Source organism: Athene noctua, chromosome 3 (assembly GCF_965140245.1).
Source record: "Athene noctua chromosome 3, bAthNoc1.hap1.1, whole genome shotgun sequence".
NCBI lineage: Eukaryota > Metazoa > Chordata > Aves > Strigiformes > Strigidae > Athene > Athene noctua.
The window spans coordinates 22,371,014-22,396,428 of record NC_134039.1 but is presented as its reverse complement, the minus strand read 5'-3'; the positions used below and the strand labels follow the sequence as shown (position 1 = coordinate 22,396,428).

The 25,415-nt window shown below is 43.6% G+C and overlaps 1 protein-coding gene across 2 annotated transcripts in view; it reads right to left on the bottom strand.

Annotated features, from left to right (window-relative positions):
- Positions 1-21,856, bottom strand: part of PDE3A (phosphodiesterase 3A) — a 280,750-nt gene extending 258,894 nt beyond the window's left edge. For both annotated transcript variants that reach the window (XM_074902240.1, XM_074902241.1), the window contains exon 1: positions 20,387-21,856. In XM_074902240.1, the coding sequence (XP_074758341.1) occupies positions 20,387-21,277 (891 nt within the window). In that variant the 5' untranslated portion in view covers positions 21,278-21,856. The remainder of the gene's footprint in view (positions 1-20,386) is intronic.
- Positions 21,857-25,415: the final 3,559 nt, after the last annotated feature.

The following is a 25,415-nucleotide window of genomic DNA, read 5'->3' as shown; positions in this document are numbered from 1 at the left end:
ATAAAAATAATTGAATGCAAGAAAGGATTATGGACTTGTGGGGTCCTAAGTAAAGTGTCACCCTCGAGGCAGCTGAAGTTTGGCAAGATGAACCAACAATGTTTTTAAGAGCCAGATTCAACCCCTTGGTCCAGCAGGCATTTTCCAAGTGACTTTGCTTAAACCACTTATCTCCATTTCTCTGGTTATGCATGGTGCCTGACCATTTTCTTCCCATACCATTGTTAGGAGTTCGGATATTTAAGAGTTGGAAACAGTTACGATGTAGAGAGGGTAATGTAATTCTTTTTGCCTCCTTTGATATGCTGTACAAAAGTTGGTGCTCTACCCAAACAGCTGTGGCAAACTCAGCAGTGACTGACCAAACCAGACTAACACGCATCACCTCCTCCACCACTAAGTGGAGTAGACCAAGCAAATGTACCATGTTTGCTCAGCCTTATGGCCCTCAGTGGAGGCAATATCAGGAGAAGGCTGGCAGAACACACTGAAAAGGCAACTACAGATCCTGCCATCCAGGCACACAAACACCCAAAGCAGTGTGCACGTATCTCTCTTCCTCAGCTTCAGTACATCCCGTTAAACACCAAATCAGTTAAACACCAAATCAAACCCCTTCCCCACACCCCAGCTGTGCAGTTTTACCCAGCAGGTCAAAAATCAGTTAAGAAACATCTGACAAGAGAAAAAACATCCAAAGCAAGCAAAAACCCTAACAGAAATGGAAGAGGAGAAAAATAGTGTATTGGGTCTGGCTGAACTGGAATCGGTTTTCCCCTATAGCAGCCCTCACGGTGCTGTGTTTTATGCTGGGAGCTGCAGGGTGTTGATAGCACCCTGGTGTTGTGGCTGCTGCTGAGCAGTGCTTACACAGCACCAAGGCTCTTTCTGATATTTTCCCCAGTGGGACAGGGTGGGCAAGATCTTGGGAGGGGACACAGCCAGGACAGCTGACCCAAACCGACCAAAGGGATATTCCATACCATATGACGTCTGCTCAGTATAAAGCTGGGAGAAAGGAGGAAGGGGGTGGGGTCACCCTTGGTCCTCCGAGGCAACTACTACGCGTATTGGAGCCCTGCTTCCTGAGAAGGCCCGACATCGCCTCTTCATGGGAAGTAGAGAATAAATCTGTTTGCTTTTGCTTCCGCGCACGGACTTTTGCTTTGCTTTGCTTATATTAAAACTGCTTTTGTTTCACCCACAAGGGTTAGTTTATCTTCTTTCCCCTCTTTACCCTGTTGAGAAAACAAAGGGAAGGGGGGGGGGGGGAAGTGATAGAGCGACTTGGTGGATACCTGGCATTTAGCCAGAGTCAAACCATCACAAATAGTTATTGAAAAGTGGCCGGGGGGAGGTGGGGTGGGGGTGGGCAGGAAAGAAGGCTGTCTGATTTTCTTTGGATACAGTCAGGCAGGAAATCGTTGAGGTGGGTTAAAATACCTTTCTTGTACATGCTTTACAAAGAATTTCCTCTGATTACTAGAATAATATTTGTTTTCATGTCAATCTTGATAAATCACAGCTGTGGTGCTTTATTTCCTCTCTCCCCTCTCTTTATTTTCATCTATGAATAGGCCTGCATGTATCCATACATCAACTAAAAATATATATATATATACTTATTCTCTATATAAACACTTAAATTTTGCAATCAAATTCTATATATAACATCATCCTGGTCCTCAAATGTGCTATTTGCACTTGTACTATGGAGCTCACAGCACAACCCTGCTCTCTTCCTTGTGAGTCCAGGATCCCAAGGATGTCCTAGACTCAGAGCCCCATGCATGGGGGAGAGCCAAGATTGTCAAATAGGTAATTCAGTTAACAGCCCTGCACCCACTGCAGCCTCACAAGTAGAAATGCCAGAACAAGAGAAACATAAGCCTGAGAAATACTGCCTATTTGGTTGTGTTTTTATCCTTCTGCTTCCCCAGTTCAGAGGGAGGAAGGCAAGACATCTGAAGAAGCTTTAGTATAATTCAGAGCTATTCAATTCTGCAATTTATATAAGTCTCTGGGAGTAGCTTTAACCAGGTATTTTAAGCCACCAATATGGTCAGCATCACTTCCAAATTACATTCCACAGTATGTAGTATGCACTGCTGTAGTCTGGAGTCCAGCATAGGAAAGAAGGTATTTATTCTTCAAGTACAATACACCAAAACTCACATTCTTCTTATCACTTGATTTACAGAAGAACTATGAAAATCTTAGTTCTTGCCATAGCTTATCTCCCCTAGCTACCACCTACCCACTCAAAATACAACTTGGGCCCAAACTCAACACACTTTACAGACTCCAAGGAGTAACTGGAAACCAGACTACACAGCCATAACCTACTGGGTTTCATCAATCAATCAATCAGGTCTAAAAACTCTTTCTGATTTGAAGTTTTCCTTAAGCCTCTGACAGTCACAACAGCTGCTTTATTTCTATGCTGAGGACCGTTAAGGAGAAAGTTATTTGCTTTAAAAGGATTTAGCACAAATGTAAAAGAGGATTTTTATTACAGGTCCCACTAACCAGCTACTTAGTTCTTAACAAAGCAGGTAGACAGTTTTTGGAAACGAGATTCCCTTTCCAGAAAGTTACCCGGAGGCATCTTACCTATTCCTATCAACAGTCAATGCATTCAGAGGTCTCCCGGAGGAAAGATTATCTCCTAGAGTTGATGAGGCAATTTTACAGCTGGCATGCTGAGATTTTAACAGCCTTCAAGAACCACCCAATTTGTTCAGACCGAAATGACTTCAAAAAGAGAAGAAACAAACCAAAACAACACAAACTGACAAGACAAGAACTACTGGGCTGGGCAGCAGGGCCCCACACACAGAACATGCTGTACCCTACACACACAAAACCCCAGGCCCTTCCTCCTGTGGGAGCTCTCTCCCAAGTCCAAAGCTGCTAACTCACGTAAGCAAAGGTCAGGAGGTCTGGCTCACCAGTGCTCTGTCATGGCTTTGAAACTGCTGCCCCTTATCTGGCTGCTAATTTACCACCCTACACGCAAAGCCTAACAACTCCCAGCCACTTCATCTCACATCATGTAGCACTCTTTTGGCAACCCTGAAAGCATTAAGCTAACAAGTGGACTTGACAAATCAACTTTTAGCTTGGCCAAAATGAAGAGCAATTAGGAGACTACCTGGGACTTCAACACTAGCATCAAAGGAAAGAAAGTGAAAAAGAGTCTGACACAAATCACAACCTGATAATGCAAACTAAACAGCATACCCACTCTTGACTCAGACAAGGGCAACGACAGAAGAGACACAAGATATCTGTTCTTCAGTAATCCTGTCTAAGGGCAGGCACCTAGACTACAAGCTCCTGCCTTCAGAATTGCACACGGGGCACCTAGTGGAACATAAACAGGGCTTACTAGTTGGGCTCTGCATCCCAACAGTGGGAGGAACTGGCACTGGCCAGCATGTGGGGGAGACAGACCAGTGAGGGTTGGGGGAAAACACTGACAACAGCTACACTTGTCTAAAAAAGGCAGGTATCTAGACCCACTTGGAAAAACATATAAAACACTACTCTAGAATAACCTCTCATGTACACAAATGAAATTTCCCTACATAGCTTGTTGTGGTGCTTTACTACCATTATTGTTAGAAAAGCTTTCCCTAATATCCAACCAAGCTTTCTTTTCCTATGAAATTAATAGGATGAAATCAGCTACCAGCACACACAGAGCATGCTGTATTTTTCTGGTATCTTCTGACATATCAGAAAAGATATGCTTTTGTTCATAGCCATTTCTGCCCTCTAGTCCTCTCAAAGAATGCTGTTTATATATATAAAGCAGGGAGGAGCTGTAAAGTATGAGAAGAATTCATAGGGAACTCTGGACTTCCAGGCTTCATCCAGTGGAGATCAGATGCAATGCATTTGGCGTCCATGGCAAACAAGGGGAGATTGATAACCACACTTACCTCCAAACTGGATTTTATCCAAATACCTCTGCACACTCATTCTGCACCAGCTGAAGCTAGCTGGTCTCAGGTAAATCACACAGCTGAAGCAAGAAAGTTAGATGGGACCAAAGAACAACACAATGCTAGTTCACCTCACTTGATTTAATATTTCAATTGCCTCAAGTATGGTCAAAATACAGTCCAGCCAACAGAAAGAGCTCCTAGGCTTTCCCTCACTCTCAGCTTCCTAGAAACCTACAGAGATAAATGGCAACCCTTTAACTCAGAAAACAGCATCTCAGAGAAGCTCACCACTAAAACAGAGTTAACAATTTCAGCACCCACATTCTAACCATGTCTCTGGCCCAGCAAGAAATAACACTAGCTTCTACAGCTTTTCCGCAACAACATTTAACATGAAAGCTAACAGAGGATTAATCTGTCAGCATATTCATTCCTGTAAGATGCCAAATTCCCCTATCGCCCACCCAGTTCAGCACAAGTTGAATACATGATACACCTCATAACGTCAGGCCAGAAGTCTACAGAGTTTTCTAAAAGTAAGGAGAATAATACAAATGCTAAGTAAGACTAGCAGAGGGGACACCAATTTGCCATTTGATATTCAAACATCAAAGGAATAAAAGATTTCAGTACTGGCAGCTCTGTCTGGAAGCATCTGACAAAGCCACTTAAAACCTACTGGACTAAGGAAACATGCTTTCTTGTAGCATTACTGCTCTCCAAAATGACGCATAAGTGCAAGACCAGACATAGAGGATGGGTGGAGATGGCAGTTCTGAAATCTTAACAAGAGTCAATAAAAAGAACTATGCCATCTCAGGAACCTGAGGAGCACAGTAAGCACTACCATCACAGGAGCATAGCCCTGGGACTTCAAATCCAAGATAACAACTCCACTTCCTGGCCAATGAGCCATTTGCAGGATATTAATCCCATCTACAACTGCCCAATGCAGGAAACTTCCCATTGCTACCAGATGAGGGACAGGGGTCAAAGACCAGTCCATGGGAGCTGTCTTTCCATGTCTGTAAGCAACAGTTCACAGTGAAGATTTTTACTTTGGCAAACATTAGAAGGTACAAATGATTTTCTCACGCAGATGGGGATTCTTTCCTTTTTCCTTCTTCGTTTTGTTGTTGCTTTGTTCTTCTGAAACGGTTACAATTTAAGTGGCAGTGATAAAAGCAGGCCTAAAAACTACATGCATTCAGGAAGCAGAAGTAAACAGATAAAGAATAAGATCTTGCTCATAAGCCAGCCCTAAAAGCTAATTCATTGCTTCCTATTTCAAATCAGTATGTGCTCACATCAGGAGTGAACTTAGAATATCATACTTGCTGGGAAAAATAATACACACATGGAAAAAGTACAAGACTCTCTGGTACATGGACCAGTTAAAGATCTAAACCACAATGTCTCAACTAACTACATGCCTAGGTCATTACAGTAACAGTTTAAAGGAGAACAGAAATTGTTTCAATTATGCATTCAACAGGAACAGGGAAGAAACAGTGTTCAGAATATTAGAAATCATTTCCAGGACAAAAAGCTCTACCCACATGCAAGGAACACATGCAGATATTTTAATTATGAAAGATTGCTGTACATACTATGTATTATAGAAAAAAAGAAGATGAGTTTTCTAAGCAGAAAACCTTACTGCAGCTCCACAGAGCATGTGCCTCAGCACACACCGAGCATCACAGGCATCTCTTCCAAGGCCAGTATCAAAACTACTAAGAGCCTTCCATCTGACTCCTGGCAAGTCTTTCCCGAGAGGCACTGATCTTGCACTCCTGTTGTTGCACATGCATTTCAATATTCATCATCCCTGGGCTGAACTGAATTAAGACTGAAGGAGATTTTCTTTCCAGCAGTATGACAGAGGGACTTCTGCTGCCAACCACAAATGTGAAATAAGAGTGCTGGATGTGCCAAGCAGGGCACTGCTCTTGGGAGCCTTAACAGCAATGGCAGGGGATCCCGTGAGACTCTTAAAACTACAGGCTGGGTAAAATTAATATAGGCACAGGACAGAACAAACCCACATTACTCAGTTAGTTACTAACCTTCTGTTTCCAGAAAGCTGAATCAAAAAGGAACTTCATTAGAACCACCTACCATAAAGCTCATTACGAACAGTTGAACCTCTGCTATGAAGTTCAGACACTGCTCTTTAAAAGTTTGGGCAAATTTTAGATCCAAGTACCAAAAAACTGAATTACAATTTCACATCTCTGATACAATTTCTTTACAGACATCACACACTGTAGCTGAAAAATATTTCCCCTTCTTTTTAAACTGCTTTGATTATGAGCACCATATAAAATCTAGGGACATTTGATGGCAGTGAAAGATCTCACAAGCAAGGCTACTGTTAAATCTTTGCTGAGAAAAAAGGCAAAAGGCAAGGCATCTGTTTTACATTGTCTTTGAAATAATTAACTTATTTGTGCATTACCAAAGTGAAAATTAATTTTATTGCACTGTGAGAAAGTTTGGGAAAAGTGGAAGTCTTTAGTAATCTTTAAAAAGAAGAAAAAGAAAAAAAAAAAAAAAAAAAGGAAAAAAAGAGAAAAGTCAAGATTAGGCCAGACAAAGAGCCAGTTCCCACAAAAGGCATGATGGAGCTGTGCCAAATGCTTCTAAGAACAGAGCATTTTTTGGTTGTTTATTTGGAGCCAAATTTCTTATGCCTTCATTCTTTCTTTTATGGGTATTAATAAGATTTCCACATAAATCTGTCTCTACTTAGTCATCTTCACCACTGTCAGACTTCAGAGTCCTCCATGAGGAAGGACTGCCAACACAAATGTTTATGATGTCACACAAGCCGCACTATCGCTCCAGCCATCACTCAGAACAAACAGTCGCAAAAGGTGAAAGGCCACTTGGAAAGTAAAGGATTTAAAAAAAATATATATCATTAGAATTAAGATACTCCAAAAAGAGAGATACAGAGGAAATAACAGTGGTAATCAACTAAATGCATTTCTTGATTTGGTGTTAACAAATGAAAAACCAATGGGCATCTTTCTCCAATTAATATACATTCTTAAGACCAACTTCACTAACTGGAAATTTTACCTGTGCTTGTCTGAAACTGCCTTTCTTTGACTCTTCTGTTTATTTCACAAGCCCTTTATGTCCATATCACATATTGTAACCAAAGCATATCTGCCATTAATGCATGGAAATTTCCTCCAAGGCACCAGCGAATTTTTGCATTTAGAGCCAGGTAACTCTATCATCCCTTAAAATCTGAGATGGTATATCCATAGATTCAAACTCATGGATGGATTCCTCTGGCTCAGCCAACAAATATCCACACCCAAAAAACTCAACCAAACAAAACCAAAACCAAAGAAACAAACAAAAAAATCACCAGATGCTCTTGAATCTGGTTGAACGGAAAGAAGTGAGGTGAGATGAGACAAGAAAAAACTGTATCACCAGACAAAACTGTAGTGTTTCTTGGGTGTCAGTCACAGTCAGTCTGAAACAAATCTGATCCATCTTTCTTACACATGGAAGTAGAATCAAGTGCCCAAAGACCACCCTTAACTTGTTTAGTGTGTCTTTCATGAGAGACTAAAGGGGTTTCAGATTTGCTGGGCTAGAAGATAGGGAATGACACAGGAATAATCAGCTCATCAATGTAAACATTCCTAGATCAAAAAGGACCATTTGACCATTCAGAAGAATGGCACTAAGGAAGCTGTTAACTCAAAGCATGTGAGCATCAATATCATAACATTTGTCTTAAGTTTGCTTTTTATTAAATAAACACTTGGGAAAAAAAACCCTTATGTACATCTGAAGTCAGATATATAAAATTTCATTAAAAACATCTGAGATTGCAAATTCAAGCATTCAAAAGATAGCATACGACATAATTATGCTTACAAACACCGATTCACGATTTTAGATAGCAATCCATTAAGATCACAAGAAAGATAGAAAGAAACTTCCTGGGCTATCAAGTTTCTGCCTAAAGTTCTCCTCTCCTTAAACTGCTATTATGAATGATTAAGACAATCTGATCATTACTTTTACCTCAGTTCAGTAAACCTTAACAAAATAAAAGACCCAGAGGCCCCTAGGCCAAGTTCTCATGGGTACACAGAATGACTGTAAAGGAAGTTGTTTTGTCATCACTCCCGCTAGCCGAGGATTTTTTGGTCTGTGCTTTTTAAGTGCATATCAGCAAATTTTGCAATACACTGACTTCAGTTCAAAAAAAAAAAAAAAAAAAAAATCAACATTTTCCTCAGCATCATGTTTCCACTTTCATTTGAGAAGAGGCAATATATAAAGCAAATCAGAACATGGAATAAGCACATATATTTGCAGCCACAAATTCCCTTCCATTTAGGAGTTGTTCTAATTCCTGGCCAAGAATTTTATAATTTTTGATCACAGATCAGTTGCACTTTTTGAACGAATAACAAAAATCTAAAGATCTAAACATGACAGCATGTCCAGGCATGACACAGAATTTAAAATTCTGGGTTTCCACAAAGTCTGCTCAAATGGCAGATCACAGCCCAACTCAGGAAATCATAAGGTTTATCCTAAGGATCTTCTCTCTTGTCTATGTATAATACAAAAGGAAAATAAAATTTTAGATCCAAGGATGATGGCAGCTAAAATATTGGAAGGAAAAGCATTGAATCTGTGCCTCAGTCACTGGTATCCACAAGTATATACTATCCATCAACCCTGAATAAGAACATCACACATTTTAGGACTAGATTTATATACCACACACAGCAGAAGAGAAGACTGAAGTAAGGACTGGATAGATTCAAGAGGAAGGAGATAGATAATCTGTCTTTACTACTTCACTTAAAAATGTTAAATAACTCTCCAAGAAACATCTGGGTTTGCCATCTCTCTGTCTCACCACATCACATATATCCAGAAGGCTAGGTTTAGATGTCCTAAATTTCAGTTAAGCTCCAGTGCCTAGCATTTCCTATTAGCTGGCTCTGACTCCAAAGGTGCCTTGCCAAGAGGCTTGGATCCTCAAGCAGAATTTAAACTGGAATATGTGCTTTAGTGCTGGCATCTCAGTCCATCTAATTGTTGCACTGTTATACCATGCTGCTCTATTACACTGCTTGACACAAACACAGCAAGCTTAGTAAGAATTAGCATTTCATATTCTTCAACACAGAAGTCAGTTTTCAGTATCAGTATGGCACAGACAATATTTCTCTTTGCCACTGAACAGATTTCACAGTACAGTCTCTGCAATGAGGCATGTACAGAGCCAGTGTTGCCTAAAATAATCAAATTGTACACACCTATTGGTATACCTGCCTGTTTCTCCGCAGTATTAATGTGTTTGCTTCTTCCATAAGTCAGAGGAAAGATGAATGTTCTGCAACTCTGAGCAGAAGTCTTCTACTAGAAAGGGTAGGGCTCCCCTTCCACCCTTACCCCCCTTTTAACTTCTGAATCTCTGGTGGAGTCTTCCTTGCAGCTCCATTTCTCACAAGCACATGTGAAGTACCGCATTAAATCCTTTAACAGAAAATGTTTATTCATTTGTAGTTTTGTGTAATCAGGAGACAATTAGGACTGCATTTAAGAATGGCACTTGCATATGAATTAAACTGGTCTTCAAAAAAAACCCAAAACACCTCAGGAATGGCATATGAATCACAGTTGCAGCACTTCACCTCATACAGAATTCAGAAACAACAAAAAAGCAGTGGATTTCATGTAACTGCCATAATAAATACATTTTCAGAACTGTTTTAATAAATAACAAATACTAACTATAGTGTCCACAGCTTCCCTGACAACAGGTACATAGCAGCAATAACGTATCCATTACACATAACACATAGCTTTACCAGCTAAAATTCATCACACTTATCTGTAAAAATTTGAGTTGCCTATTTATTTCAACTGGTCTCACCACACTTCTAACCAGCCAGAGCTCCACACTGAACAAACTCCCATTTATGCCCCTGAGAACAACACCAGCACAGGCTGCACAGGGGTCTTATCTGCTCCTCCTGCCCAGCCAGTCCTGAGCTCCACGTCACAAGCTACAGCTAGCAGCAAGTCAGTTTAGGCACCAGAGATACCATGTAAAGCACCTATATGGCTTTGCACCTCTAGAATAGAGTTGTAGAACCAAATTCCAGTTTGAATATTGGGATGCATGTTTTTAAGGTATGAGTATTTATTTCTTGATTAAAATCGCTACTCAAGTATTTACAAATAAAAGAGAAAATTTTTGAAAAATCTGGCACACATTTGCAAGTCAAGAAAGAAAGATTAAAACTATACCAAATCAAAAGTCAAGCAATGGTTACAGAGACTGGCATATTAAGAACCATGCCTGCCTGTGCAGAATCATGCCTAAATATCCAGAAAAAACAGTGTCATATGTAACTCAGGCTGCAAGCTGTGCTGTCAGAGTCAAAGAATTCTATCCCTCTAGGCTACACAATACTAATTTGGTGTATATATACATATACAAACATGGATACATACATACTGAGATATACGTGTATGTGTGTGCACACACATCTATAAAAACATGCTACAAGGTCTCGGGTCACATTTTGAAGAGCACAACCAACATTAGCTTCAAATACTTTCTTTTAAATCAGAAAGAATGGTTAGCTATTAAAAAAAAAAAAAAGCTCTCTGCAGATTTGTGTATGGGAACACACCCTCCTCCTGCACTAATGATTGAACAGAAAGGATCAGCCTTTTACCCTGGGAGAACTGAGCACTAGCAATTCCCACTGAAGTTAGTGGAAGGAGGGAGGAGATTATCAGTAATCACTACAAAAAGAACATAAGAAAAATAGCTTTTAACAAATATATAAATTTTAAAATATCACTGAACAACCTCCAGGAGAAGTTTAAAGTATTCATCATCTCAGCAAGGGTAAGATGGTGAGCTATGTCTCAGCACAAGTATTCCTGTAACAATCCCACTGACAGAATCAAACTAAAACTCCAGCCACATGTAAAATATCTTATCAGTTATCTTGCAGTTACAAACTCACCCAAGCACAAGTTCCTTATCAACACAAAATACAGTGATCAGACCTTGTCAGGAGTAACCTGTGGTTAGTATCACCAGTAAACCTTAAGAGAAATGCACCTGAGAACTCTACCAGTACCCAACACTTTTTTGCCAGTTACCAAGTGAGTATCGGGGGAATAATTTCAGCGTTACCAATAAAGAAATAGCCCTGTCTGTGTTGGGGGGTGTGGGTGTGCGGTGGAAGTGAAGCAGCATAGACTACTCTGCAAGGAAACTCAAGTTAGATCTGTTAGCTGGTAAGCTCTAACAGCCTACAATAAGAAACAGAAGGACAGACAGACAAAACAGAGAGAATCACATAATAAAAGCACCTGAAACTGCATTAACAGAGGCAAGAGTGGGCAGCACATAAGATTATGTAGCCCTTTTTAATCTACACTTCTGCACAGAGGTCTGCACTTTTCTACAGCTGTCACTTCAATTGAGATTTAATACATAGACAAGGTTTCACAAGTTTTACTCTGCAAGCAACAAAAAGCCTGGGCAAGCATATCTAGATTACTGCTTACAGCAATGCAGAAAAAATGGCTTGGACATAGCTTCTCAAACCACGCAACACCATTTCTGAATGCCTTCACCCATTACTGGTCAGACAGCAAACATAAAGGCTCCTGAGCGTGCCTTTGCAGACTGCCACCAGAGTGGCTTCACTGCCACTACAGGGCAGACAGCCCGCCACTCCACACATAGTCATGCAGCAACGGGTCCTGGTCAGTGGACACTTCAGAAAAAACAATAAGGTCACAGAATCACAGAATCATCTAGGTTGGAAAAGACCTTTAAGATCTTCCAGTCCAACCATTAACCTCACACTGACAGTTTCCAACTACACCATATCCCTCAGCGCTATGTCAATCCGACTCTTAAACACCTCCAGGGATGGGGACTCCACCACTGCCCTGGGCAGCCCATTCCAACACCTAACAACCCCTTCTGGAAAGAAATGCTTCCTCATATACAGACTAAACCTTCCCTGGCACAACTTGAGGCCATTACCTCTTGCGCTATCGATTGTTCCTTGGATAAAGAGACTCATCCCCAGTTCTCTGCACCCTCCTTTCAGGTAGCTGTAGAGGGCGATGAGGTCTCCCCTCAGCCTCCTCTTCTCCAGACTAAACACCCCCAGTTCCCTCAGCCACTCCTCGTACGACCTGTGCTCCAGACTCTGCACCAGCTTCGTTGCCCTTCTTTGGACACACTCAAGTAATTTAATGTCCCTTTTGTCACTAAAGCATACCACAACTGAATAACCAACTTCCTAACTAATATCAGATTTGAAAAAAAAAAAAAAAAAAAGCACCAGTTTTTCTATTCTCAACCTGCTTGGCATAAGAAACCTCTAAACCTCAATAAATAATAAATAAAAATATCTAAATATTTTAGAAATAGCTTCAATCATACCTGTGACATGTTCCATGGTAAGTCTGTATTTCTATCTCACGCATTCAGGCTTCTTTCAATCAGTTTAAAACCAAAGGATTGAGTTTGGGGAGGGGTTTTGTTTTGGGGTTGGTTTAGGGGTGGTGGGGTGTTTTTTGTCTTTATTCCAAATTCACTCCTATTCTTCCATTTCTAGGAAAATACCTATTCAGTACTCCTCAGTCAGATCTATTTTTACATGTCTTTCTAGTTTCTTTTTAGATGATAATCAGAGGTTTGGGCTATCAGTAGACACCAGACATTAATTTTGGGTGACAAAAACTCAATACAGCACTCCATACCATGACTTCATTGACCTAATTTCACTATAATACTTCACATACACACAGACTTTTTCGGTGACCAGTGCTGCCATCTGACACAAAGTCTCTTTTCTTGACAGGTTCCAAAATTAAAAAGATAGTTTCATCACCCAAACTCTCATAACCAACATCTTTCCTGCACTATATATTGTACCTTTCATTCATTAACACTTAGGGTGGCATTAGGAAACCATCCACCTGCCTCCTATGTTCAACAGTAACAAAGGGACCATTTGTTTCACCAGCACATACCATTGTTGGACTCTTAGATTCATAGAATCATTCATATTGGAAAAGACCCTTGGGATCATCGAGTCCAACCATCAGCCCTACCCTACAAAGTTCTCCCCTACACCATATCCCCCAACATCTCATCCAAACAACCCTTAAACACATCCAGGGATGGTGACTCCACCACCTCCCTGGGCAGTCCATTCCACAGTCTAACCGCTCTTTCTGTGAAAATTATTTTCCTAATATCCAGTCTGAACCTGCCCTGTTGCAGTTTAAAGCCATTCCCTTTTGTTCTATCACTAATCACCTGTGAGAAGAGACCAGCACCAACCTCTCTACAATGTCCTTTCAGGTAGCTGTAGAGAGTGATGAGGTCTCCCCTCAGCCTTCTCTTCCTCAAACTGAACTGTCCCAGCTCCTTCAATCACTCCTCATAGGATTTGTTCTCCAGGCCCTTCACCAGCTTCGTTGCCCTCCTCTGCACTTGTTCCAGCAGCTCGATATCTCTCTCGTACTGAGGTGCCCAAAACTGGACACAACACTCCAGGTGTGGCCTCACCAGTGCAGAGCACAGGGGGACTATCACCTCCCTACTTCTGATGGTCACACTATTTCTAATACAAGCCAGGATGCCGTTGGCTTTCTTGGCCACCTGGGCACACTGCCGGCTCACGTTCAGCTGCTTCGTGTGGTGTTTCCCATTATAAGTAGTTATATGTGTGGACAGAGTCATGAGGTACCACAATACATAAAGCACTGGCGATTTAGCCTATTCTAGATTCCTGACAGATCTGGAGGCAGCTTCTTCTTTGTACCATGATCTCCAGCTACGCTCGTAAATGCCTTTTGAAGGCCAAAACCTACTGCTATTCTTCCAATTAATTCTTTGTAGCACATCCAAAACGCTCACATTAGAGAAGCACAGTCTTCTTTCAGGGCAGGTTTGTGTCGATCTGCCCCTACCTCGTGGCACTTACCAGGGTGTTCTGCTACAGGCCCCTCAGCCCCATGCCCAGGCTGAAGCAAAGGGGTGGGAGAAGCGAGAAACACAACTGGAATTGCAGTGAGTAGATAGGAAAATTTTTTTAAAAAATAAATGTAAAAAGCTTAGTTAAGCACCACGGACAGATTTTGTTTATTATGTTTTTGGCTGATTTGGCGGGTGGCGCAGGAGGCGCGTGCCGGCGCAGAGCAGGGACTCTCGTGCCCTCTAGGGGTGCGGCCCCGCCAGCGCCGGCCCCGGCCCCGGCCCCGGCCCCGCACCGCTCTGGCGTGATAACGGCAACAGCCGGAATAGTAACAGTTACATACACCCACACAGAGGGAGAAGAAAACCTCACACTCTTCATTAAAACAAAGAAAAAGCTTGACAAAGGGATACAGCCCTTCTTCCTCTCACAATCTCATTTAAAATCCAAGGTCAGCTCAAAGAAAAACACTGCTATTCCCCACAAGTTAAAAAACTTGGATAGGGGTTTTTTTTGTTGTTTGTTTGTTGTTTGTTTTTTTTTTTTTTCCCCTTCCTGTTTCCCAAGTCATTACCCCAAAGCAGATAACTCCTGATGCTACCACGGTACTTGCTGCAGGGCTCAGAGCAAGACAAGTTTAAAAAAACAAACCAACCTGAAAAACTACAGTCCAAAGGAGAGGCATTTATTTCTGAGTGACACGCTAACAAAGAAGAGACTTTAAGAAACTTTTTCAAAACACAACAGAGAAAAAAAAATGCACAAAAAGAAAAACCCGACTTCCACTTTGTTATGTGAATCTTTACATTTATTTCTTTATCCATCAAGCATAATCCTGTAAATTAGATAATCTAATGAGAGATGTACAAGTAAATCACAGCAACTGGCTCAAAGTTTTAATTGCAGCACCATTCGTTTTATTCTCAAACCATGTAGGATGCAGTCAGCTAACCCCCATTTCAAGCCCTGCTGTTTGCAGGCACTAGAATTCAGCAACCTTTCCAGTTCCAGGGCAGGATATTTATTTTTTTAATATTACATTTTAAAGGGAAAAACCCAAACAATATTCCTTCAATCTGCAAAATACAGCTATGTCTCAGTCTTTTGCAAAAAAGAGTTGGAATGCAAGCACAGTAGCAACAGATCAGGACAAATTCATACAAATATCGCAGTTAACATCCAAAACATCATGTGTCACTGTTTTTCCCCTCCAACCCCCAACATGCTTCTCAAAACACATTTCATACACAGGGTCACTGTTCTGGCTGTTTATTTAATTAACATGACAACCCAGTGTACACAGGATTTCTTTCAGTTCCCCAGCTTTGCATTTTCACACTTCAGGCAGAAAGAGCAGAAAGTCACTACTGTGTTTTACTTTTTTTTACCAATATGCCATAATATACATTTCTTGATTTAACTGATTGACAAAAATAGATTATAAACCAATCATGAGAGTTTCAGCAGGAGTTTTTACATTTCTGTGAGGTTGAAGGTAAAAAAAGAGAAAAAATATAAATAGAGCGGGTTTGCGTAAATGAAGCCATGCAAAAGAAAATAAAGTATTACGTCTGGAATCCCTGGGTGATTTTTCCTGGAGCCTTACTTAAATATTTTACACGGTTGTGTTTCAGCAACTCACCAAATGACATAACTCCTCAGTATTCCTCAGTTTCTAGTGACCTATATTGTAATGCCAGCAAATCTTAGCGAAGTAATTACAGCTTAATAACACTTGTTAACAGAAAGAAGTATACAGTCTATAACACTGTATACCTAATGGGAGACCATAAAGTTCAACATCTAGATTTAATCTGCCTTCTCCTCTCCAAAAATTAAATCTCTGTACCCTGCACTTGGATATTGCAGGACACGTAGTATTAAAAATTGGTTGTAAGGTAAGGGTACCTCTGTCTTTTTTTTTAGGACAGAATCCAGTAAAGGGGGAAAAGCAACGTCCCTCTAGCACTTACAAAGCTCTCACTGTCAAACAATGACAAGAACAGATAAAGCCTTAATTTTCCCTTGAAAAAAACCCAACAAATACATTTCTTTTTCTCCTCAGTTTCCTAGATCTTATCGCTCAAGAGATACCTTTGACCACGTGAACTGTTACAGTATCGTCTTCTCAACTCTGCAGACAGGCAGTGATAACGACAATCCCAGCTCAGAATTTTCCCAGGCTACAGACTGGGAACAGGCATGGTCGCCACACAGAATCCCAGAAAAAACGGTCAAATCGAGCAAAAAATCCTCCACTGACACTGGATGAAGACAGAGGAGTCTAGCACAAAAGTTACTTATCTGAAAAAATAACTTTTTAAAAAGAAGAAACAGGCAGGGAAAGACGTAGCAGCACAAAACAGCTACCAAGTCTCAAAGCAATTACGTGGCATACCCTCAGATGTCCCTCTGTAAGTCAGCTTTCTACTTCTTCAACTACTCAGAAGGAGGAAAAGAGCAAAGAGAAAGAAGGGAGGAAAATAGGTAGAAAACCTCTCTGCCCCAGGAGCCAGAGGACACAGATGGGAGTTTGCACATGTAGCTGCTGGCCTGGCAAGCTGGAGACATCAAGAGCTGCAGAAAAAACTCCCCCGTCCTGGTGTTACCTCCTGCATGGATCAAGGCTTTTCAGCAGGGCAAGACTCAGCACCTCACTACTGCCTTCTCATACAGGGTTGTGTCACTCACTGGTTTGGGGACTAGAAAGTACTTCAAACCCTGATGTATGCTCTATCTGTGACAGTCTTCTGACAAAGAAAAAAAGAAATTTAAAAAGGCAAAGCAAATTGAACTACTTGGAGCAGCTTCTCTAGCTCGTTTAACACACACTTGCAATAAATCCAAGTTAGCTGAAAGCTTCCCTTTCCCCCAAACAAAACAAACAGCAAGCAAGGCTTAAAAGCAGACTCAGAAGTCTTCAGCACAGTTTAAAAATGTCCAGCTACTATCTCCTGTGAGTATTGTACCAACCAAGAACAAATCATCCCTCTGGGCTGCTGTATATCAAGAATAACACACGCAGATCAGAGGCACAAGCTCCAGAACACATGGGCCATATAATATTTTATTAGGAAACACCAAGACAGAACACATTTCTGCCCTCCCCCACCCCCCACCCCAACCTCCTTTCCACATTTTTAGGAAAAACTGTTTGCAAAAATGTGAAGAAGAAACTCCAAAAGCTATTATCCTGGCAGTGCCTGTAAATTTGTTGTAAAAAAAAAGGGGGGAAGAAAAAAAAAAAGGCATTTGTTCTTTCATTCACTGTCTTATCCAACCATTCACAATTTCTGTCTGCAACCTGTTTCAAATATGGGTGAGTGAACCCTCAAGGAGCTGAGCATCCTCAGCCAGCGACAACACTCAGCTGGGAGCAGGATCAGGCTATTGCAAAGCACACATTTCTCAGCCAGATCTACACACATGCCAAACTGGAAGCTTTTAATCCAAAGAAATTGCTGAAGTTGAGAGAGAACATATACAAAAAACAACCACAAAAAATAGAATTAAAAACTAGCGAAGAGGCACTTTTAGCAACAAAAGAATGTGATTTGATTTTGAATGGTGGAGGGTTTTTTAATGAAACAGTTTTTGGGTTTGAATTTTTTGGGAACTGATTAGCAACTAAGATGTTTCTACAGAAGGAATAATTTAGTTACATATGCACTTCCACCTATGCCTACTAGCAGCTTAAACAGAAGTATGCTTTTAATTTTAAATATGCTAATATATCTATCTGTGATGTTATTTTGCAATTCCTGTTACTATCATTTATATCTCAAGGCCACATAAGATTCATTTCTGTATTCTACTAGGGAAAAATTCAGATAACAACTGAGATGTGTATGATTAAAAAAAATAATACAGAAACTCCAACTTTTGTAGAATCTCACATCAAAAACAGTGAGAGAGGGAAGGAATCACACTCTGGAAAAACAAAAGCTTAATGGAAGTGCTCAGCAATAGGAAAGATTACATGAGAGGCAAAAGACAACATCTCTAAAACTTCACCTAATGTTACTCACCTGATGAGCATGTATTTCAAAGCAATAAAGTATATCCATTTCCTGATGAAAATTATTGTCAACTCCCAGATGTATTAACATGCTATCTTTCGGACCAGAAACATTCAGGATATGTTTTTTTTAAAAACAGGGGGTGAGGGAAGGCCTGGTTTTGTTTATAAAGCCCACATCTCTATTTTTAACAAGTTATATTAAAAAACTGTCCAAAAGAGAAACATTTACCTATGGTTTCTTTAAGTCTATGGAGAGCTGATTTTTGCTATAAACACACACTTTATTTGCTGTAAGAAAGTCCCACTTCTCCCAGTGTTTCTTCAAGTGCCTTAGAAAGCTTTGTTTCAGCTTTTCCATTTTTCTATCTTGCTTTTTTATTTATGAGGACAGCTTTTAGGGAGGGAAGTTCACATATACACAGCCACATTGTGCTTTACAAAAAAAAAAAGACAAAAAGTCTCCCCAAGCTCAAAAGTAGTCATCCATTTCTAATCACGCAGTGACGCAAGCAATACCAGATCTCGCTATTGATTAATAGTGAGTGAGAACAAAAGAAAGAGAAATTTGCCAAAACCCTGCAACGAGTAAACTGAACAGTTGCCAACTAACTCCAGTCCAACTCCACAGCTTCGAAGTGGGAATTGCTTGGGGAAGAGCTGACCACTGTCCCCAAGTAACACATTGTGGTGGGGGGAGGGGGGAAGGAATCTACGTTGTTATCCATCACCAGTTTAATAACCTGGTATATAGAGATGGATTGAATTCCCTCTATAAGAGAAGGATGTGATCACAAACTAGTTAGCCCTGGCTCTGAATGATTCCATGTACAGAAGTTAACTGAAAAGATGCTTTTATTTGAAGTGCGAGAGTGGAAATATATTTAAAACCTTAAAAATTATTACTGTAAGAAACCACCAGAAGCACATCACATAAGTATAAACAGTTTTAATTTCTTGCCTTTGATACTGTATTTAAAAATTATTCTTACACCTTTCTCTCTCAATTCCTATTAAAGTCAGAGCTGGGTCAACTTTCTGCTTTTTCACACTGTATTTGCCTGGACAGTGTAGTAAATATTTATTTTATCTAAACAAAAATGTTAGATAAATAAGCAGATTTGTTGTAAAATAAGCCTCAAGTATATAAGGTCGTCAGGCCCTCTTCTAGCAAATGTCACAACTAACCACAAAGGGATGTAATCAAACCATTTCCAGAAACAAACTAGCCACGCACACCATATGGTTAGACGCCATCACTTTGAAAATACTTTGTTGCCTATCCAGCAAGCGACCTGAAAGAAAACCTTTGGGGTACAGCAATACGCTTCAATTGACAACAGTGCTCAGTGTAATTTTGAATAGTAATTGAAAAAAAAGAGCTTAACACCACTTGCCACTTATTTTCCCCCAGGTTTCCCTTTCCACTGCCCAACAAGGGTTATGCTGACTTTCAATATGCTCAGTTACACTCAACCCATCGGATGATTCTTTTGTGGGGCAATCTGAAATCTCAAAAAAAAAAATTGTTTCGAGCGCAGAAGTAAGCCAGCCTTGTGTCTGTGGCAGAACTCTATACAGCTGTGCAGTAAAGATAATGGTGTTTGCTTGTTTCTATTTTTTTGAGGTCTGCGTTTAAAAGAATGCATCGCTGTCAACAGAGTTCTCATTCATCCATTCAAGTCATGATGTCTTAAAGGAAAAAAAGATAAATCGCGTGTGCCTCGTACCGGCTCCCACAATCATAGCAGAGCGGGAGCTTATTGATTACGCACACAGGAACAGCCTTGAGGAGGCAAAGTGCAAAGATGAGCACTGATCTGTGCGGGCCAGCCTCGGAGTACACGCTATCGCCCTGATAAGGGACCTCTTCCACCGAGGACAAGCTGCTTGGGCTCTCACACACACCCCCTTTAAAGCTTCAAACAAGTTTAATAGGGCTTAGCTACCCTTCCAGGAAACTACCGGTTTGAAAATGCAAGGCTCATAAATGATGCTGGGAAACCCGAGGGCTATGCCGAGGGCAGGTTCCCACCGGCTCCGAGAACCAAGCGGGTACCATCCGCCTCAACCGTCTGCCAGGCTTAAGACAAGCAGGCGCCGGTGATGGCTGTCAAAGAAAAGAAAACCCCGAGCTCTTTCCCCGTCGCCCGCAGCCGGGGCAAGTCAGGCTGGGTCCGGGAATCCCCGCTTCCCCCCGGACCCAGCCCCGTCCCGGGGCGGCCGCCCGGAGCTCTCGGCGCCGCGGGGAGCCGGGGAAAGCCCGCAGCGTGCTCGGCCCCTCCACCGGGGAGCGGCCGGGAGGGCCAACTCCCCGCGCCTCCGCCAGCGGCGAGACCCGCCACCCGCCACCAGCAAAGTTTGGGACCCTTCCCCCCCAGCCCCCGCCCTACCTGCTCCCGGGGGATGCAGGGCAGCGAGGTCCGCCGGTGGGTCTTGCTGCTGCTGCCGCTGCCGCCGCCGCCGCCCGACATCTCGGGGGAGATCATGGAGCTGGACCGCCGCCGCCGCCTGAGCACCGGGGCTTCGTCCGCGGCCGGGGGGGTGGCGGGAGGCTCCGCCAGCGGGGCGGCCCGCCGCGGGGGCCAGAGCCGGTCGGCGTAGCCGGCCAGGAGGATACCCAGCAGCCCCAGCAGGTAGGCCAGGTAGGGCCGCCAGGACGCCGGGACGCTCTCCAAAGCGACGAGGGACGTGGTCCTGGCCGCGCTAGTCACGGCGAGCATGAGGACGCCCTGCCTCAGCTTCAGCACCAGCCATGTCACGGCGGCCAGGCAGCTCAGCACCACCCCCGTGGCGGCGAGGGAGAGCAAGGAATCCTCCTCCCCCGCCGCCAGCGCCGTCTGCGCCACCGCTTCCCCCCCGCAGCAGGCGGCCAGCACCAGCGCCGCCGCCCGCGGCCGCGCGCCGCCGCGCAGCAGGTACCGGCCCGCGCCGAAGAAGGAGCCGGCCAGGCCCAGGGGCACGGCGCCGGGGGGCAGCCAGCCCCAGCCCCAGCCCCAGCCCTGCGGCTCCGCGCCGCCCTCCGCCGCCAGCTCCCGACCGCGCTCCCCCCGCACCAGCCTCACCACCAGGGCCAGCAGCACGGAGAGGGAGCCGGCGCACAGCGCCGAGGAAAGTTTCCGGCGGCGCCAGGTCGCCCGCGTCGGCGGCAACGCGAACCGGGAGGCCGCTCCCCACACCCCCTCCGCCGCCGCCCCGCCGCCGCCCCGCGGGGTGCCAGGCTGCCGCCCCGCCGGCGGGCAGCGCCTGCTGCAGCCCGGGCTGCGCGCCACGCCGCCAGCCATGGCCTCGACGGGCCCCCCTGCGCCCCGCCGGCAGCGCGGACCCCCGCCTCGGGGCTTATTCCCGGCCGGGCAGGGGCCGGGAGCGACCCCCCCGGCGGCGGTCAGCGGCGGGCGGCGGCCGGGGGGCAGCGGCGGGCCGGGGGCTCTCCCCACCGCAGCGCCGGCATTTCCTGCGGAGCGCGGAATTCGCCCCCCGCTCGCCTCCTGCCCGGGCGCCCAGCGCCGCGCATGAAGGGCTGGGGTGCGCTTCGCCTCCTTCGCGACCACCTCGGGCTTGGAGGGGGGCTAGTAAATGAGGGGGGTATTTTTGTAAGTGCCAGGGAGAGACGCGCAGAAATCCCAAACAGTGTAAGAAAAGGAGTGGGGAACGGGAGAGAGGCAGAGGTACCACCTCAGAAGTGCTGCTTAATTTCTAGGCCATCGCTTCCCTCACAGGCGCTCCCGGCGGAGGCAGGGCAGGAGGGGGCGGCGCTGCCCGCCGGAGGGTCTGCGCCGGGCTCCCGGTTGTCCCGGCCCTCAGGGTCCCGGCCGTGTCCTGTGGTAGCGGGGAAGGAGCCTACAGGCGGACCGCGAAGAAGGAAAAACGTGGACCAAAAAAAAAAAATAAAAAAAAATAAAGCCAAAGGAGCCATGGGCAGAAGTTACGAAGTCCCGCCGGGAGGGCGAGAGAGATATCCGCGGGAGGGTCTTGAGGCTGCTTGGGAAGAGGGAAAGAGAAAAAGAGGAAGGGAAGGAAGGGAGGAAGGAAGGAAGGAAGGAAGGAAAGAAGGAGAGCGTGTCCCTCCTGAATTCTGCTGGGATAGCCTTTGAGTTTTGTACGGAAAAATCAAGCGATGAGAACTGCCCCTCCCCGAAGCAAAGCCAGACCCGAACAGAACAACAAACCAAAAAAGAGCCCCTGAGAGGGGGTGCTGAGGCGATAACAAAGCAGGAGGCTGCCGGGGCACAAGGGGGGGTTGCCGTTTTCTAAACGGCGGGACTGACTCCTAGGGAAGGGCTACACCGGCCCTGCCCGCCCCGGCGCGTAGCGGCGCGGGGCGCGGGGGAACCTCCGCACTCCGCGGGCCGCCGCGGCTCCGCCTGGGGCCGGGGTGCGGCCCAGGCCCCCGCGCTGCCGCCCCGTAGGAGCCGGCGGTGCCACCCGGGCGGCGGAGCTCCCTGTCACCAGACGCTGGCGGCCGAGGCATAAATCCTCCTGTCAGGGAAGGGGCAATTACAAGGCCGTAAAAAAGTCAGAAAGATGGATGTTTATGGATGATTATTACTATTTTTGTTGTTGTTTTAATGGGAAGCCCGAACTGGAATCCCGAAGCCAGCGGGGTATGGTCCTCTGAAGCGTTATGAATTTCTAGGCTGTGGCTCCATCCAAAACCCCTCACCCTCACACCCGAGGGCCCGATTTTCGGCAGCTCGGAGCTCCGGCTCCGACCCCCGGACTGCCGAAAATGGCTCTTCTCAGGAGTGGGATCAGGCGCAGACTAAAAGCCCGTGCAAGATCAGGGCTATTCTCAAAGCCCCAGTTCCCACCCAAGGTTACGGAGTAATGTATTCAGCACTTCATCATACAAACCACAGAAAAATACAATCACCAGCTATGAAGTTACAGAACATTAAGAGTCAGGAAATTAACAGATTAACTAACTGAATTTCCCAGCCCTCTGCCCCTTCGCACATCCACGAATCACTAATTTGAGACAGATTTAAAGCCTTTACATATTTATTGGTGAATCTATCTGGATATCATGCCTATCATCCAGGATCTGAGTATCTGAAATGGTAGCGCTGGTGAAGCATGTTTGGGATTTTTACTAGAAATGGGTCGTAAAAACTGAGTATGTTTTAAAATAATAGTTTTCCAGCCTAACTATTATGGAGTATGGATTTATTAGTCTTTTTTATGTTTGAAGCTCGGTTTGAAAACAATCTAGATACTGTTAGCAAAGTTTGGCTCTGAGGAATGGAAAGCCTCTGGTTTTTCTAAAGGTTAAGGGTCCAGATTAAGAACAGCTGGAAAGGTTTACGGTTTATTTTGGTGAGACAGCAATCAGCAGGTTGCCATACACACCTAGAAAAACATAGCTGGGTTCCATCTACCCCACGCATCAACATCCCAGAGGCAGAATCAGGGCCCAGATAGTAATAATCGTCTGACTCCTAATTCCTTTTCAACTTTTTATAAATAAGATGAATCTCTTGGATATTTTTAAATCTAGAGATGCATTAAAACAGAGTGCAAATTCATATTGCAACACTGGATGACAAGACATGGAACAGTTGCAGTTCAGATAGATCAGACCTTCGACCTAATCCTTCCTACGAAGTAGCATTCACTTACATCTTAATTTATGTCCACTTTGTTACTCTACAGTTAGATTTACTGATATCAGACCCTTTAAATACAGTCATAAAAATTATAAAAAACTTAGAACTAGAGGAATAAAGACTCCTTACCTTTATTTTTGCTGCACACCCTCTTTTAAATGTATATTACTTACATAGATCAAAGCAGATAATGGTCTATATTCTTTTATTTCCTTAAGCTAAAACATTAATTATTCACTTTAGATTAAAAGCAGCAGAATTTTTTGGGTTGGACAGATTCTAGGTTAGTGTAAAGAAACTTGTATTCTTTGTAATAGCTCTTAATGATTTCAGCCTAATAGCAAGGATTTTTTTATTATTATTATTATAAGAGTTTTTCAAACTCACTGAAGGATTGAAACACATTTCTGAGCTCTGCCTGCCTGGATCTCTGAGGTTACCATAAACCCAGCTGGCAAAGTGGGGTTTACAGGTGTTAGGCTTCACTGAGGATCAGGGCTCAAGCCATGGGTGACTGAGCTTGCCTGAAACTGGCAACTGTAAACCAGAGACAGCATCATTCCTGTCTCACCATGAAATGGACTAGAGCACAACCAGACATCTGCTACTTTCTGCACTGAAGTTTACAGAAGAAAGTCAGATTTTGATTATTTTTTCCTGGTATCTTGATTCTCACATCAGGGAACTTTTAGACAACATGTTGAAAGTCAAGGCTTGCAAAAACACCACCTAGCACAAATGTGATAATTTCTGGATTTCCTAGAAGCCCAACTCAGACTTAGCAGTTCATTCTTCTGAGCACTGAGGTTGTATATTGAGTAGTACATAGGAAGATGAACTTTGCTGTCCTCTCGACCACATGTGAGTTGAGAAAATTACTTCTTCATATTTCTGAATTAAGCAATGTAATTGTCTCTTACTCATCTACTGATAATCTAGGGGTGTTTTAAGCATTTAAGTTGCAAAGGTCTTTAACAAAAGGGCAGCAGTCATGTAATTTTGGCTTCTCCAAAAAAATCAATACCAGGTGGAAGAATGTAGTAGGTGATAAGCCAAATGGAAAGTCAGTTCTGAAGAAGAGAAATATTGGCCATTTAGGAAATTTTCCATACAGAGACATACAAAAAGAAGGGGGAGAGGATGCTGATGTTAATTCATTTTTCAGGATATGATTCCACCAGCCAGGCATGTCTACAGATGATAGGTACTTCTTAAACAGTATATTGAACATATAGTTAGAGTCACCTCTGAAAATCCTATCTTTCTTTTCTGATAAAGAGTAACTCTGGGAAGGCAGACTCCACCCCTGCAGCAAATACTGAACAGCTCAATACTTCAGTGAAGTTCTGGGATGTAGGCTCTTCAGCATCTGCAGAATCAGGCTCCTTTTGATGAACAGACTTCTTCTATAATAACCCAAGGAGAATGGCAACCATGGCATGTGATAAGATCACTGTATAAATGTGCTGGAGAAATATCAGCCATTCACTAAAGAAACTGCCACTTGCAGAAGATCATGCTGTAGTGGAAAACCTAGCAATATTCTTCTATTTTCAATTGGAGAGCAATCTTCCGTGACAATGGTAGGGATTTCTTAGACACTTCAAAGGATACAGGCCCAGGAAGTTTCATGGTTACCATCAGGAAAGGTCTGGAAGAAAATAAAGGTGAACATTCAGTTAGATAAGGAAGTTAAAATAGATTTACCTGAAAAAAAACCCCAACAGTTTGCCCTGGACCACAAAGAGCAGGAGATGGACAAGAAATAGCAGGAGATGTAAGGCAGTATTGGACAGGTGATTGTTCCCCAGGACAT